The sequence below is a fragment of the Erinaceus europaeus genome, chromosome 7, assembly GCF_950295315.1.
Source record: "Erinaceus europaeus chromosome 7, mEriEur2.1, whole genome shotgun sequence".
In the NCBI taxonomy this organism is placed as follows: domain Eukaryota; kingdom Metazoa; phylum Chordata; class Mammalia; order Eulipotyphla; family Erinaceidae; genus Erinaceus; species Erinaceus europaeus.
Window position 1 is genome coordinate 7,397,789 of NC_080168.1, and position 18,498 is coordinate 7,416,286.

Consider the following 18,498-nt stretch of genomic DNA (forward strand, 5'->3'; position numbering starts at 1 on the left):
TTGGCATATTGCACCGAAGGAAAGGACACTGGTGGGGTAGAGAGGAGACTCTGATGCATGCTGGTGCCTGATGGTGGAGGAGGATCTAGCCTTGTGTTGAGAGTGTGTTGCAGAAAACTAAGAAATTTTACCCCAATCACTATATCTACTACAAATCATTTACCCCCAATTTAAAAACCAAAAGCATTTAAGATAGAGGAATAAGAAAAAAAAACCCACAGTACTGTCCATTAATTTCAAACACCAACCCCCCTTGTTTTCACTGCACCAACATGCTCTAATCCTCTTCCTATTCTTTTCTTTACTTTTTAAATTTATTTTATGTATTCCCTTTTACTGCCCTTGTTGTTTTATTGTTGTAGTTATTATTGATGTTGTTATTGGATAGGACAGAGAGAAATGGAGAGAGGAGGGGAAGACAGAGAGGGGGAGAGAAAGAGAGACACCTGCAGACCTGCTTCACTGCCTGTGAAGCGACTCCCCTGCAGGTGGGGAGCCGGGGGCTCGAACCAGGATCCTTATGCCGGTCTGCGCTTTGCGCCATGTGCGCTTAACCCGCTGTGCTACCGCCCAACTCCCCCTATTCTTTTCTAATCCATTTCTCTATTCTTTCTTTCTTTCCCTTTCTCTGGAATGTGTTTCTTCACCCTTGTAGGTTTCTTCTGCTTGAACCTCAAGAGATTTAATAAGGTAAAGAACACCTACAACGAGGTTCTTTTATTTCCATAACTTATCTTTAGTTGAACTTGAATGGTCTTAAAGGTGGCCCACTCACATTCAACAATTCCCTCAAGGAGAGGAATTTACATTTAGTTGACTTGTGCACAATCTCAGTGTGAGTTTAGTCTACTGAAAACAAACACTACCATGACACCAACCTGATTTCCCTGAGCAGATGACCTCACCAGTAAGTCCTGGAATCCCACCTCCCCAGAGCCCTGCCCAACTAGGGAAAGATAAAAACAGGCTGGAACCATAGACAGACCTGCCTACACCCATGTACCCATGTCCAGGGGAAAAGAAATTATAGAAGCCAGACCTCCCACCTTCCACGCCTCATAATGATGATAGGTCCATACATCCCGAGTGATAAAGAATAGGAAAACTTCCAATGGGGGGGATGGGATGCGGAACTCTGGTGGTGGGAATTGTGTGGAATTGTAACCCTCTTAACCTACAGTCTTGTTGCTCATTATTAGATAAAGCAAAACAAAACAAAACACCAGACATCATGCATTACAGGAACAGGGAATTTAAGCAGCTTCTTGGTTAACAGACTGAGTATAGTTCTGATCTTCAATTTTCCATTAAATCTATTCTGACTGCTTCATCTCATCATTATCTTAGGATTCCAGAGAGTAACGAGGGCCCCAAAATGCATGTATATGTTTATATTTAATTGCAAAAATGTCAATTAGTATAATTTTTTGCTTTTACTGGAAGTACATATACAACATATACTACATCACCTTCTTCCACATTGCACTTTAAGAGTCCTATTTACTATATTAAAATTCATATATGTGTTGTAAAAGAACTAGCATGATCAAATAATTTAAAATTATTAATAGTAACAATAGACACTACCATATTTAAAATAATTTCCTCTGTAAACACCGATAATTACTTTTCTTTCTTCCTTTATTTGGGGGTGGGCAGGTAGAGGACATAGTTGTAATTTCACCACTCCCAGGGTGTTTTTTCTTTCAGAGAGAGAGAGAGAGAGAGAGAGAGAGAGAGAGAACAGTTCAAGAGCTTCCCCCAATGTGATGGCAACTCCCATATGGTTCCAAAGTTGGTTCCGACCTGGGTCATGTGCATGGCATGTCAAGGCACAAGTCTTTCCCTGTGAGGGAAGCAATCTCTTTTGTTCAACAATATAACTATTGTGTTATTGAAAAAGTCGTGTCATAATTTGCTATGCTTTTTTAATGCAAAAATACACCACAACTTTTCTGACAACCCAATATTTTCTTCTCTTCAAGAAGCTAGTTGTCTGTAGAGATTACAAAAATCGTACTTTCTGGGAGTCGGGCGGTAGCCCAGTGGGTTAAGCGCACATAGCGTGAAGTTCAAGGGCTGGTGTAAGGATCCCGGTTCAAGCCCCTGGCTCCTCACTTGCAGGGGAGTCACTTCACAGGTGGTGAAGCAAGGGAAAAAAAAAGAAAATCATATTTTCTTTTACTGTTGTTATGATCAAGTGGTAAGGATAGTGACACTTTCTCTCAGTGGATTTCCATACCCAGCCTAGAAAAAATATATATTATTACCTTACTTTGTTGGGATAAACTTGGATTCGGGGAACTCACACAACAAGTTCATTTAAGAACTGGTATTTTAATCTATCTGGGCATGAGGTCTATGGTCTACTGCACTCCAGAAGCAAAAATCATAGCTTTGTTAGAACAGAAAGGGTAACAAACAAACAAACACACCCCTCTTTTTCCTAATGGAAAGATCCTGTAACAGAGTTCAGCTCAGGTACAATGTCACCCTTTTTGTCAGCATCTCAGAAGGCAATATTCACCGTGTGGACACTGGGGACATCATGGGAGGAAGTGATAGGGTCAGAGCACCAAAACTTATATCTAAGTGGGTACCAAGAATAAAGAGAAGGAGATGGAAAGGTATTTTAGGGGCCTGTAGAGTGAATGTTAGATAAGGTTTATGTCAAAGCAGGCACAGAAATGACCACCAATTTCTAAATCCAGAAAGCTTTGTACTATTACTGCTCTCCAGGAAGTAGGGAGGACTGTTGAGGTCAGGGTACTACTTCCTGTTCACCTTTAGCTCTGACGAAAGTCCACCTGCTGTTTAGACAGATGTAAAATATACTCCCTTGGCACTGATCTAGCTCTGGTGTGGGCATTCTCTTCTGCACTGCCTCTCCTGGTCTGACACTCTTCTCTTCTTTTACAGTCAGATTTGTAAAGAGAAGAAGGCGATTCTTGGTTACACTGCAGGTGGAGGCCTAGTTTGAGGTACTGACTTCAATTATCACATTGCATAGATACAGTGACTTTAACTAAACCCTCAGCTAGCAAGAAAAGTATGACATACTGAAGGCTTCAATGCTATTTAACATTTTTTCAATCGAGAAAATATGCTCTCATTAATGCATGTGCACTGCTATTTTTTAAATAGAGTATTATTGCACACTTAGTTTGCTACTGCCTATTGCAACCATAACTTTTATGTGCACTGAAAAACCAAGAAGTTCATGTAACTTGTGGTAACCTGGATTCAAACTTTCAATAATTCTCAGGTGTGACTATACCTTTCTTAAGTCCATTAAAAATGACATCTACATATGTTGGTATGCTTCTAATTCTGCTTCTAAAAACCCCTTCTGTTTCATTTGGTTTAATCCCCCCTGCTTAACACTATTCTATTTACATAACTAAGCACCAGCATGACTGCAGGGCATTGGTTTAATCCCCACTGGTTCATGATGTCTTCTAGCTCCGCCCCCTCTCGTAGTACACCCTGATTTGCACCAGTCACTTTTCGCTCCACCCTCTCTATGTCACATCCTGTTTACACCCTACTTGGCAAGTATATTAGTTTAGTTTTAGCTTAGCTTGGTTTGGATTGCGCTGTGTTAAGAGATACTGCGTACAACCCAGCTATGAGTCCCTGGTCGTCTGTCTCCCGTCAGTGAAGCTCAGCCCAACATACATATATGAGAGAGAGAAGCAGAATATTACTTTGGTACATGTGCAACTGGGAATCGAACTTAAAATCTCATTCATGCAAGTCCAGAGCCAGGCCACCAGTTGCCCTAATTCATTTTGAAAGCTTCTTTCTTCAGCTACCTGGCACTTGTGCTGGTTTTTCCTCATTGCTGCAGCCAAACCCAGGTCCCCCCCCGCCCCCCCCCCCCCCATGGAAAGTTTCTATTTATGCTTCTTCAATTCTCTGCTGTGGATTGAATTAAAGTCCTTCCAGTCATTCCTCCTTCCTTTAACCTGCCCCTTCATAGCTTTCTCCCTCTTTCTAATTGTGTATCAACCCAAGTGTAGTCTCTCCTTTTATCATTTCTATAAACATTGGCCTGGTTTTTTATTTATTTTCAGCTAACAGGCTCATTATAGAACAAGTGAAACACACGAATATGTGTTTTTTATATAAATAAACTTTATTTATTTACTTATATGAATTTCCATCAGGGTTATTGCTAAGGCTGGGTGTCAGTACAACAAATCCACCACTTCCAGCAGATATTCCCTCCTCCCCCCCTTTTTTTTAAAGATTTTTTTCATTCTATTTTATTTGATAGGACAGAGGATCATTGAAAGGGGAGGGGAAGATAGAGAGGGAGAGAGAGAAAAAAAAAAGAAAGAAACATCTGCAGACCTGCCTCACCACTGGTGAAGCCCCCCACCCTCTGCAGGTTGGGAGCATGGGCTCAGTGCCAGGTCTTTGCCTGTAGTAGTGTGTTTGCGACTTGTGCGCTCAACCAGGTGCACCACCACCCAGCCCCTGTGGTGTGTTTGCTTAACCGGATGTACTGTTGCCTGCTCCCTGTCCTCTCCTCCCCTGCTCCAGTCCCTTGTGAAGTGTTATGGTTTTGTTTGTTTGTTTGCTTGCTTGCTTGTTTGTTTGTTTAAGAAAACAATAGTAACACTTCTCATCTTTTTTTTTCTTTGGGTATTTGTCACTGGTCTTGGCTTCTGTCTTATCACTCATCAAATCCTCTCTGAAGGTGAATGGGGAGTGTTGGCTGAACTTTTAGAAAGTGTAGATGACTGTGCTGTGGAAAGTCCTTTCTGATCTTAGGTGGGGTTAGTGAGGAAGGAGACAGGTGTGGGAGATTGTTCAAAACATCACAGAAAAGTAAAGGATTAAAAAAAGGAGCTTAAAAAACAGCAGTATAACATGTTTGATGACAGGAGGGTGACACATTCAAGCATTCAGAATAGATCTTTCTATAGTTGCCCATAGCTTTCACTTTCAATTTTTTTTTATTAAAGTACAAGCAGGCTATTAGTAAAGAGATGAGGAAAAATGGTAATAATTCCAAACACAAGCCTGCAGAATAAATATCTGTAAAACAGTACCAATTTTAAAAGACGTGCATCTATTTGATTAAATTTCACATTCTTCCTTGACTGCACAAACTGATATAATAACTTAACATGACCATATTTTCAGTCTTCCCAATTAGAACATGTAATTTGGCAAAGAAACAATCTTTTTATTGACTTCATGTGCACTAGAGATCATACTGAAAAACTGGGGTAGAAATAAAGAAAAAAGTAAAAAAAAACAAAAAAAAAACTAAATCATACTGAATAATTTGGATAAAATAAACAAAAGTAAGGAAAAAAACAAAAACTTAAACAGACAGCTTTCAACTACAGATACACATTTTTAAAAGTTATGGGAAGTAGTTCTACATGACCTAATAAGAAAAATTCATTATTTTTTTCTCAAAAAATTTTTATAATACTCTTGAACCTATCTTGTATGTTGTTGGTAGTATGTCATTTAAAATATGTGAAAGCATTTCTGTTTTATTTATTTATTTTTTCTGTTTTCAGTTAGAGGCAAACAGAGAGATCACAGCACTGAAGTCTCCTACACGATGGTGGAGGTCAGGCTCTAACTTGGGTCTTGCACATGGAAAAACAGTGCACTGTCCAAGTGGGCTGTTTTGCGGGCCAATGAAAGCATTTCTAGGAGATTATACTTGAAAACTGGGCTAAATGAGTGAAACTTTGAAGATAATAAAAAAAAAATAACACCTCAGAGTAAAAATTTTAATTTTGATCAGCAACTACAGAAAACAGAATAAAACAAAATTGCTGATCTGAGTCACAAGAGGATACAATTTACGCACCTCTTAGGAAGTCACAGAGTTCTAGAAAAGGATTCTTGATTCCTATACAATTTCTAGATTTAAGAGTGAGAAGTGATTTTTCTGAGTTCAAAATCTACACAATCATTACAACAGATTCTCTATGATAGTCCTCCCCAGCAATCATTCTTTCTCCTTTCACTCCATGATACGAGTCTATCCAAATTTTCAAATGTAATTAGTGTTTCATTTCTTATTTTACATTAAGTCTTCAGTTGGACTGGTTCTTCTTTATCACTCTTAGGTCCTCTCTGAAGTCAGTGTACAAATAAGATGTTGGCTGAACTTTTAGAAAGCTTAGAGGTATATACTGTGGAGATCCCAGTCTGGCTCTGCCAAGGGCTAGAGGCCAAAGGGGGTAGGTGGAATATATATAATGTTTTTCAGCAAACCCCATCAAACAAATGCAGTAATCTGGGATTCTCAGAAGCAGTCAACTTGATGTAATTCAGTTACTTAGTAGCTCTGTCACAGAAAAAGTCTCCCAAGAAGAAAGTATTTCAGTCCAAACGGACTGTCTTTATGCAGCTAAGTCTCTCTGCCTCTGGAAGTGGCAAGAGCTTCTTTGGTTTAATCAATACTACATAACACTTGTAACTTTTTATAGAGCTCAGGCCATGTTTAGAACATATCTGATCAAAAGAGATTTCAGAAAACAAGCTCACAAAGGGACAGGTGATTTTATGAGCATTTTAAAAAAAATGATCTTTATTTATTATTGGATAGAGACAGCCAGAAATTGAGAAGGAAGGGGGAGATAGAGAGGAAGAGACAGACACCCGCAGCTCTGCTTCATGGCTTGTGAAGTTTCCCCCCCCTGCAGGTGGGGACCAGGGGCTTGAACCTGGGCCCTTACACATTGTTACATGTGTGCATATTACGAGCATTTTAAGGCAGAGGAAACCAAGGTCATACAGGTAGTAGAAGAGAGATTCAGAAAGAGCCTTGCTTGCACTAACGAATTTAATTATATGTTTCACTTTCTTGGACCCATTTTTTTTTCTCCAAAATTAGAAAATGTTTCTCAGAATAATACTCAGGGATGGATTGAGCAATCCTCTATTCAATGGAAGAGACAACCTGTGAAAGGAAATATGCTCATTATACAAAGACCCAACACAAACAAAGGGAGCAGGAAAGTCCCCTGTGCCTTTCAAGGAAGAAAGCCAATCACTGTATGAATGATCATAATTAAATGTGAATGCAAAGCCACTCAGTGCTGTGGGGAAACATCACCTTCTTACTGGCTGCTTTCACCATAGTTCTCACTAGCACTCCCTTTAAATTCAATTAAGATCATTCACAGAGTGATTAGTTTTATTATATAGCGTGGCACAAAGGACATTCCTAGTGCAGAACTGGAAGTACGGTCTGCATAGGACAGAGTAGTGGACACAAGAAAAAAAGAATCTTCCAGTGCCAGAACCCAAGATATTTCTAAATTCCACTGAGAGAAAGGCAATAGGAGATGATGGGTCTTGGGTGTGGGGAGGGCAATCTATAGTTTAATTTCATTTCAAACCAAATGAGTTTTCCAAACAGCTATGCTTTGAAATAGATGGGCGGTAAACAACTGGTGAGGTTCTTCTGAGACCATCAGAGAAGACACCTCTGAATGCTCATTTTTAGTGAGTGGAGACTAAGGAGGAGTTTAAACTCAGGAATCTCCTGGTTCCAGATATAAAATGCAAAGTGGAACGACCCAGGTTCTTCACATGTGAGTAAGATGAAGGAATTCATTCTCCCCTGTTTGGGATTATGAGACACACACTACTGAGATACAATCTGACCACAACACTAATGGCACTAATCTTATGAGTCAACACTCTGGAAAATTCTATTCACATTAAAGCACCACCAAAGAGATCATGTGTACTAAAGAGAACCACTATTCACTGAGAAGCTGTTCATGTACCTGATCAGGGCAGACTATTCACCAACTGGGTTGTTGATATCCAGTAAGTAACTTCATATTCATGCTATCACACATAGATACACTTATTTACATATATACACACTATAGATCAAATTTAAATAGATACAAATTTTTAGAAAGTCTCTGCTACTAGATTAAAGATGTTCATATAAACAAAAGGACTTTTTACTCCTAGGTCAGTGGTTCTCAGCTCATTACTATCCTCACCCAGGAAACATTTGGAGATGCTTGGAGATACTGCCACAAATGAGAATAGTAAGCCACTAGCATTTAGTGGGTAGAGGTAAGGAAAACTGCTAATACACTACAATCACTAGGATAGCATGACACAAAAAGACGTCTTGGGTCCCAAGAGAAGGCAGTATTGAGTAAGGAAGCCTTACCCTGAAGGAACCACAACAAACTCCAGCCATCCTGTAAAGCAAACATTCCTGTAAGATCTACTAAACATTCCTGTAAGATCTACCAAACCATGCTGCGGTCATTTCTCATACAAAGTCTTTCTAGTATAAGGGCAGCCCTAAAGCACCTTAGCAATGCCAGTTAATAGTCAACTATCTGAGGCTCTTACCCAGAGCACTAGAATTCCATGACAAGAACACTTTTGCAAAAACATTTCTTTTTTAACAGAAGATAAAAAAAAAAAAATCTTTTTTAACGTTTGGGTTTAAAACCAGATTTTAACATTGTAAGTCATGGTATTTGAATTTGCTTAATCAAATGCTTGTTTACATTTTCTTTCACAGTTGGCTCTTTCTAAGAACTTCAAACCGTTAATGAGTGGCATATGATAAAGAGAGAACAGAGAACAACACCATTTCTTAAAAACACAAAGAGATGTCAGTGATGAAGTGTGTTTTCAGCTGATAGAGCTTGCAAGATATTTTCTGAAAAAGAGAAGAACAGATATTCTAGCAAAATTATAACTCTCTCAATCCACCAGAATCTGTTTTAAATTAACAATGTAAATGAAAGAGATTTATGAGCCAGATAACTTTACCCTTGACCTAGGCTAGAAAGTCACTCTGGAGCTTATCTTAAATAAAAATAAAATATTGAATTAAAACTGAAAGCAAACATTGTCATTCAGATACCTACCGAACTAAATCTTTGAATTTCTCCTTGGTTGACTCTCCTTACTGTTCGTCTCTTCTTCCAAAATTCAGTGGACTCCCGTTTAAACACCTTTCCTCGGAAGCTCATTGTATTAGTATTTTTGAAGTCACAAGATAATTAAAAATATTAATTTCACTAAAAGTCTTCCTCCTGAAAGTTTCACTGGGCCGAACAAATCTTTCTTCTTTGGTCAAAAGGGAACTGCTCATGCAACTTTGACATCAGCCAGCAGAAAAAAAAGAAAACCAACAAGTTACCGCTTCCTGTGACTACCTACCAGCTGCTCAGACAGACTTCTGAGGACACTCCTCTCTACTGTCTGCTTCAATACCAGAGCAAAATGCAAAATGACTTTAGAGGTAGCAAAGAATTGCTCCTGGCTACATACACCAACGGATGTAATATCATGGAAGGAAACAAATCAAGATTGGGCCAAAGACCTAATTTACTGTAGCACTTTGTGTCTGTCACTGGAACAGTCATCCAAACTTTATCATCTTGCTAGATCTCAAAGGAATAATGTAACAATACACCCGAGGCCAAAGAATTCTGCTTAAAACAATTGCTCATGGAAGTCTAAATTAAATTAGTGGAATTACAAGGGATTACACAAAATGATCACTTAGACCACAGGTAGAAAATATTAGAATTCTATTAATTATCTAGAGAAAGTATGTCTCACTAATTGTCAGTCTACTACAGATTGATATGAACACCTTGATTTTTCTTGTCAAAGAGTTCAAGAATTAATTCTCTAATCTCCAGATAATTCCTCATTCTCTCTGGAGCTAATTAAAAGTTCAAGCCTCCCATCAAACTCACTAGAATGGTCCTTCCTCTTTTAGTTTTCTCCTTAGTCCTCACGAGAATGTAACACTGCTATATGCAACATTCTTTTTTTTATTCAAGGTCTATCTTCCTTCTCTAGACAATATGCTCCACAAGAATGGGAATCTTGTCTTCAGTGACATAACGACGACATCTAGAACATTCTCCATATGTAACCATTAAACAACAGAAGAGTACATTTAAGGACCTACATTTCTTGTACCTAACAATGAGCCTTGAGTCATAGGCATTTTGTGTTTTGAAATATTAACAGTAGATAAGAACTCTATAATTTTTCAATAAACACAGAAAATGGGAGTTTAGTCAATTCTTTCCCTCTAGGTGTGTGAGATAAGATGATTTTTTTATGCTAAACTACTAGGAAAGAAATGAGTTAAACATTAGAAAGACTGGTTCTGAAAGTTGAGAGTTGTATGAGTTAGTCAGTCTAAGTTTCTATTTCTTCATCTGCTGGATGGACCAGTTGAGCAGTGGATTGTGTGTGGAAGGAAACATTGCGTATCCAGGAAGCACTATGTGACTCTTAAGATGGGTTCAAAAATATCACCACTGAGGACCCGAGATCTCTATGGTCACCATGATAGAGGAATGTTCTAGAAAGTCTCTGAGATATGGATCCACATAAAACGTTCTCAATATTCTGGGAGCATTAGACATCAAATGAAATGATGAGACCATTAAGTAGCTCACAGATTTCCTTCATGTCCCAGTCTGAAGCAGGGTCCAGGCTACAGATGACAAAGGAAGAGTGTGACAAGAGACAGGGAAGAAGGAGCTGATACATTGCGGTCTCTAGATAATTTATCCTCTCCTTCTCAACACTTTACTGTGCAGACCGGGTTGGCTCCCGAGCATGATACACACTTGCACCCTGGAAGCCAGTGATCACAATATCTGAGTGGCTTTTTCTCTAACATCCTTCACGTGTTTGCACAACTGTCTTTCTCAGAAAGATTCTTTTGATCACCACTTAGATGGCTGAACAGTTCTAGACATTCTGATGCTTCTTCCTCCCTCCAAGCTTTCTCTTCTGTCTGTCTGCCTCCCTTCCTCCTGCTTTCCTTCCTTTCCCCCTCATAGGACAAATGGAATAAGACACTTTCGTCTCATCTGGAGAACCCACTTCAGCAAATACATTTCTGATTCTATAATGTAAGTGGCCATCATCTAGAAAGTTTCACTTAACCAGTAAGCCCCAGCAATAGTGGCCTAAATAGATTCCATCTAATTATAGAATAAACTTCTCCTTTATCACTGACAAGTCATTCTCTTGACCCAAGAATAAGTGGATTTAGTTGAAGCACATCATACAGGAGTCACTCATATACCTCCTATGCATTCATGTAAGAAATTGTTTGATACTGATAAAAAGAAATTCTCATTGTTACTGGTTATTGGAGTGTGGAGTCCATGGAGGAAGCTTCTTTTCAAAATTGTGAGAAAAAATAGCAAGATACCATTTACATATATCAATCGGTGGGCAAGCTATGTCACTATTCTGTTACTGACTTAAGTACTGAATAGTTAAGAGATTTTCTAGAGCAGAAGCTATTGTTGATGCCCAGTCACTGGATATTTAGAAATCCCACTGTGTATGTTCATGTCTAAACAACTCTCACTCTCTAGATAATCCTCTGGCATCTGTTTAATGAACAGATACACAGTAATATATGCAGAACTTTCAGACTTAACTTTTTCCTTATTCAACCTTAAGACAGTCTACCTCTGGGTCACCTGGAGAGAGACTGTTTCTATTTTAACATCTAGAACATAGTGCTTTGAAATCCTATTGGGATCATGGGCTTATTGAGACTATTAAAATTCATGAACATGTTTTCAGAAAATGGGGAGTTGGAGTGCTTACAAATCTCTGAAGTGTACTCTTAGACCCAAGGCATATGAAGTCCCTAGTGTTAGGCTACAGGAATACGGTCATAATGCAAAGCATCTAACTATATGAACAACCACTAAGCGACTTCCTCTACTTCTATTTGCATCTAGCTTTTTCTTTATTCCTCTTTAGGCACCAAAGTTCTTTGTCCTGGAGTCCCTCCCATCTTCAGCTTCTGCAATTGGAGGATGATTCATTTCTCCTGTTCCTAAGCTGCTCATTGCAACTCAAACACTGGCAAAAAGAGGCATTGCCAGGCAACTAGTGGGGAGGTCATATAGATAAAAAAGATAACTGCATAGGAGGGAGTGAATGCCGGAACATGAAGTGTTGTGTTTCGTGAAATGGCACTGTGGGGTCCGGTGTGGGGGGATTGTATTAGTATTTCTTGATTACAGACCAAATCTGTTTTTCTAGATGCAACTCAGGAAAGAGCCAGAATTGCATATATGAAGCAGAAAGTCACTGAGAATTAAAATTGACAGAGGACAGAGTAGCATGGAAATGACAACAGGGTCACAAAATGCCTTTGCATATGACAGATAGAAGGTGATTTGGGAAACTTACAACACATAGACTTAATAGGAAGAACTATAAGAACAGTGGCTTGTCTTGAGGTAGAGGGGTTCAAGGAAGGTACTGTGTGGCATCTGGTCAGAGAGGGTGACTGGGGCTAGGAATGCCTAAAACAATTCAATATGATGAAACTAAAGACTTGGCAGTCTTGGGGCCCAGACTGATATATATTTGAATCATCTCAGACATCTACTAGATGACCTCCAGCAAGTTACTTGACCTTTCTCTTCCTCCTTTTTGATAGAGAGGAGCAATTAGTACGTAACTTGTAAGATTGTTGTGAAATTTCAGTAGTCCCTGAAATCAAGGAGAACCACATGCATGTGTGTCTTTAGTAGCTAAAACCCCTATATGTGCAGACATGTAAGCAATCCTTTGATTGACATTTACCAGGTCTACATAGGTATGGAATTTTGCTTATACAGTCCTACATACACATGAAGATGTACTGGAAAAAAATGGACAGACCCACATATTCTTAGATGTGTGACCAAAGCCGAGTGCGATGATGTTCAGACAGAGGAAAAGACTGTGATTTACAATGAAGCCACAGAGGAGGCTCCATTGATAACATAGAACTTGCCTACATGATGTCTCTGGTTCAATCCCCTGCACCTTGTTCTGGCCCCTCTACTATTTCCCTCTCTCTCTTTCTCTTGATCTTTATCTGTCTCATGAAATAAACAAACTCATTCTGAAAGGCAGTTAAATTAAGAGGGAAAAATCTGAGGCCTGTTTTAGAAGAAATAGGAATTCGAATGTTAAAGCATCCAAAATTTGAGAAAATGACTCCATAGTCTGTATTCATTTTATTTTTTCCTTTTTTAAAAAATATTTCATTTACTTATTCATGAGAAATGATAGGAGAGAGAAAGAGAAAGAACCAGACATCACTCTGGTACACATGCTACCGGGGATTGAACTCGGGACCTCATGCTTGAGAGTCCAAAGCCTTATCCACTGCCCCACCTCCCGGACCACATGTCTGTATTCATTTTCTTTTTTTAAATTTTTTTTCTTTTATTTATTTTCCCTTTTGTTGCCCTTGATGTTTTTATTGTTGTTTTAGTTGTTAATGTTGCTGCTTAGGACAGAGAGAAATGGAGAGGGAGGGAAGACAGAGAGGGGGAGAGAAAGATAGACACCTGCAGACCTGCTTCACCACCTGTGAAGCGACTCCCCTGTAGGTGGGGAGCCAGGGGCTTGAACCGGGATCCTTATGCCGGTCCCTGCGCTTTGCGCTATGTGCGCTTAACCCGCTGCGTTACCGCCTGACTCCCCTGTATTCATTTTCTATTACTGCCACAACAGTTCTCCATCCATTTAGTGGCTTCAATCAACATCCATTTGTCACCTCAAAGTTTTCATAGGTCCGCAGGTACCATGTGACTCAGCAGGCTACTGACTTACAGCCTCACAAGTTTGAAATCTGCATCATCATCACACTGAAGAAGCATTGGCCTTCTCTCTTTCTCTCTCTCTGTCTCTCTCTCTCTATGTATCTATCTATCTTATGTATCTCTTTCTCTCTCTCGTCTGAAAAATGAAATGAGTTAGAAGAAACAGAAATATTTTACACATTGCATCTTGCACAAAATTGCCAGTAAAATTAAGATGAGAAAGAATAAGGATTGTCTGGAGAGAGAGCAGAAAGAACAAAGTAGATACAGTTGGAAAACAAATCACTGTGGAGAATCAATCAAATACGGAAACACAGAATACAGTGGAAATGATCTGAAGGCTACAGACAATGAGAAAGTCACTTGTAAATGTTGACTCACGTTTGCATAATCTTTAGATGGGCTGTAAAACTAGCAAGCAACATCCTCACTGATTCTCAGAAACCAGAGGGCAGAAATATAGGGCTACCCTGTCAATGCCTGTGGAAACACTTGGTAAAAATTACCCCAATATACCGTTAAGGATTCAGAGTAACTGAAAACTTACTGGTTAAGCTCTAGAAAACTTCACATGATGTCATCCTTGAATGGACAAGGCTTAGCTTGAGCAGCTGGTAAAGCATTTCCTGCTTATACTTCCCTGCTTTCCTTACCTCTTGTCTTGACTCCGATTTATCTTACCAATTGTGTTGTTCAGCATATATTGTGATTACTGTATTATTAGAGGACATTAGAGAACTTGTTTACTCTCTGTCCACTTTCAATAGATGTCCCTTTTGCCAATGGCAAAATGGTTGCTATATAGTCTTTCTCTTGTAGGGGAAACAATAAGGACAATGTCACTGCACATCTCTGGGTTTGGCTATGTCCACCTTGGTTTAAAGGAAGTAAGACATAAGTACACTTCCTGCTCGACTGTGGTCTCTCCTCAGCCTGGCCCCAGGCAAAAGTGTCCTTTAGCCGGTATCACTGAGGCTTACAACTTTCTTCTAGAAAGGGCAACACAAACAGATGAGAGCACTAGTGGGTAAGCCTGAGATCTGGGGAAGTTTAAATGCACATCACCCCAAAGCTCCTGTTTCTAAGTGTAGTTAGTGCTTTACATGAACAATGCCTTGCAAATAAAATCGTATTTCTGTCACTGAAATATAATCAAAATAGCAATAATTTTAGCATAAACATTCAGGAATTCCACAGATAATACAAACATTTCATGTACTGTGGGTAGTACTAAAGGACACTATAGGCTGTCTCAGATAAAACCACTGAGGTTGTATTTGTCTGTGCATGGTGTGTGTGTGTGTGTGTGTGTGTGTGTGTGTGTGTGTGTGTGTGTGTTCAATGTGGCTACATGCACAGATATAAGTTATCTTTATTCCATTCAGATAATTTATAGTATCCCAGTCTCAGTTCTTCAAGCATGAATCTTGTAATGATGTTACATTACGTACTTTCATCATGTTACTTAATCGAAGTAGGTAACAGGTGGTAAGAATTTCTAGGATTTAATGGGTGGATGTGGTGAGCAAATCATTTCTTACAGAGTTCACTTAGCTCCCCTTAGACTGTACGTCACAGAGTTTCACTAGAAAAAAAAACCTGGTTGCCTTAAGATACTTCTATACCTCATAAATAACTATCTTATACCTTAATAGTCATATCTCAAAATAACTATTTTAATGCAACATTTAGGTAGACAAGGGAGATATCTTAATAGTTATACAGAAAGATCTTCATGCCTGAGTCTTCAAAGGTTCCAGGATCAAACCCCAGTACCACCAGAAGCCAGAGATAGAAGTGTTCTGGTCAAAACAAAACAAATGCAATTAGTTTAATTAATGCAATATTTAGAACATGAGAAACACAGGCTCATGCTTAACTTTTCCTCGATTTCATGAAGATTTAAGTAATTAGCATTCATCTTACAGCCTTTGTCTCCTATGGGAAATGCATTCAAATTTTTTAAGAACTTAGCCTTAGTAACCTCTGCTAAAAAAAAAAAAAAACGGGAAATCTAGAAGAGCCAAGGATTTATACTTTTTTTTTTTTTTGCAAGCATTTGTTCTTATAGAGCCCATGCTTACTCACACCCCCTTGTAACTCAGCTTGAAGCCAGAGCACAGCAACATAACAACACAAATGCCACAGTTACTACATGGGTTTCTAAGTTTATGCTTCTTACAAATAAACACATTGATCTGGCTCTTGGATTGCTCTTATACTTTATTGAATTAAGCAGCTAACACTTTGCCTAGAATACAGTGTACTTTTCCCATTTTTTTAAAAAACAGTCAATCCTCAAACAACATGTTTCCCCGCATTGGATAATTACTCCTGTGTCTTAAAAGAAAGAAAGAGAGGGGGTTGGACTGTAGTGCAGTGGGTTAAGCGCACGTGGCACAAAGCACAAGGACCAGTGTAAGCATCCCGGTTCTATCCCCGGCTCCTCACTTGCAGGGGAGTTGCTTCACAAGCAGTGAAGCAGGTCTGCAGGTGTCTATCTTTCTCTTCCCCTCTCTGTCTTCCCTTCCTCTCTCCATTTCTCTCTGTCCTATCTATCAGCAATGACAACAATAATAACTACAACAATAAAACAACAAGGGCAACAAAAGGGAATAAATAAATAAAATAAATATTAAAATAAAAAAGAAAGAAAGAGAGAAAGAAGGGAAGAAAGAAAGAGAGAGAAAGAAGGAAATAAAGATAGAGAGAAAGAAAGAAAGAAAGAAAGGAAAGACTGAAACACATTTGGAGTTGAGAGAGATGGCTTTTTGTACCAATGATCAGGTGAAGCTTCACATACAGAGAATCCAAGACCACCGGAGTGAAGGAACTCTCAAAGCTATTATCTTTGATGGTATAGAGACTCAGCATTCACCACTCCCCACCCCTCACCCCACCCCAGAGACATAGCATGTTCTCTGCTTGTTGGCTTCACTCCCAGGCCAGCTTCCCACTGCTGGCAACATTAACTACAGACCAGAGTTATTTCTTTTAAAATAAAACAAGCACTTCCAATTGCCCTCCTGTAGTCATTCCAATTGGTAATTGCATTGCTTTCAATACGAATGCCACCTCATGTTTAATAATTACCCTGAAATTTGCATTGCACATGAGTTTTATGGAGAAGCCAAGGTCTTTCAAAACTGTGAGGCTCTCATGGGAAAATGGTTAATTTATATAACATCAGGCTTGCATAGTAGGCTTTATTCCTGTGATGGTCCTTCTGCTGCAGAAAGATGCACCTTTACAAAAGAGAGCAATGAAGCACATTTACCTAAGCAATACTGATGAGGAAACAGTGTCACACACAAACCAAGCCCTCAGTGTACACACACACACACACACACACACACACACACACACACACACGTGTTCAGACTACCCAGGGTTTCTGAATGCATTAGACTCAGTTTCTTTACAATCTCTGCAATTAGACCACCACCCACAGAGCATTTCTTTCATGGTGTCACAATGCATTCACATCTTTTAAGGTCCATGCCAAGAGATGGTAAAGCTAACAGAATTGATTTAAGCATGTCATGCTTTCTATTGTGGATACTCAAGAAGAGTGGAAGGGTCTTGGCTTTTCAGTCAAGAGCTTCTTCGTGTCTTGTAGAAAAAAAAAAATTAACAGCTAGATTTTTTTCTTTATTTAGTTATTTATGTGCACTACAGTAACTCCTTGACCTTTTGTTGTGTGGTAGACCAAGGTCCCCAGTTAAAGGACAAATTAACCTCTTTGTTATCTGTTCTGGAACCTCCACAGAAAGTCAAGAAAGACCAAAGCAGCAAGGCAACAGTACCAACTTAAAATCTGGGTTATGAGAATTGGAGCAAATGTGGAAAAGCAATGAGTGTTTGTAAAACATATTTGCTCCTGGTGTGGTTCCAGGTATCAGCAGGACTAAGACAGAGTACCTCAGACTGACAAAATAGCTTACCTGGACAGTGCACCTCTTTTGTCAAGCACACAACCCTGGTTAGAGCTTAACCCTCGCCACATAGGAATAAGATTGAGTGCTATGGTACCTTTCCCACTCCTTCTCCCTGTTTCTGTGTCTCTCTAACTGAAAAAGTCAGCCCATAGTAATGATGCCTTGACAATGGCAAAAAACAAATAAACAAAGTCAGAGTGGTCACCCAGAGTCTGTGTGGGAGTGAGAAATGCCAGTATAAGAGAATTATCTATGGAAACACAGGAAAGCAGAACTATGAATCCTGAAAGATCTCATTGGATAGATGATACAACTTACTATGCCTGAGGCCATTGGTTTGAGCCTCAGCACCACATTGGAACACAATGAACATCACCACAGGGATGGAGCAGTGTATTGGTGTCTCTCCTCTCCACCTCTCTACCTCTTTCTCTCTTCAATAGACAATAAAAGCACTGGACCAGGAAGACACTAAGTGATACTATGCATGTGTAGGGCCCTCAATTCACTCCTTGAGGCTGGATCAAAAAAAAAATAAGTAAAAGCAAAACTAAGTGTCAAAGGAAGAACAAGAGTCAATAACAAGAACGCAAGATTTAGGTCAACATGCATTGAGTAGGAGCCTGAAAAAAGCAAGAAGTTTTAAGTCACCTTTCTTAGTACCCCAAAGCAGAGGTTCTCCAGTATATACAAGAATCATATGGGAGATGTTAAAACTGGGGAGTGCTCAGTCTTCTCCAGGATACAAGGGGGTGTGATAAGGAGACCCAGGAATATGGCTTTACAACAATCACTCAGGTGAATCATTAGAAGATGCTCTGTAGATTTTTAAGAAACAATAACTTGGACAACAGTTTACCTAATAGTTTTTGTCTGAAGAAAATCATAGGAAAGGGATTCCCAGCTCATAGGGTTGATACATTTCGGGTGTT

The 18,498-nt window shown here is 39.3% G+C and overlaps 1 protein-coding gene across 3 annotated transcripts in view; it reads right to left on the minus strand.

Annotated features, from left to right (window-relative positions):
- The window catches only part of DOCK10 (dedicator of cytokinesis 10), a 309,226-nt gene that overhangs the window by 190,556 nt on the left and 100,172 nt on the right, over nt 1-18,498 (minus strand). The window contains exon 1 of one of the 3 annotated variants that reach the window (XM_060193684.1): nt 8,895-9,099. The exons of the other annotated variants lie outside the window; for them this stretch is intronic. Coding sequence (XP_060049667.1) covers nt 8,895-8,999 — 105 coding nt within the window. The 5' untranslated portion in view covers nt 9,000-9,099. Of the gene's footprint in view, nt 1-8,894; nt 9,100-18,498 lie in introns of those variants that run through there. 3 annotated transcript variants of the gene reach the window in all.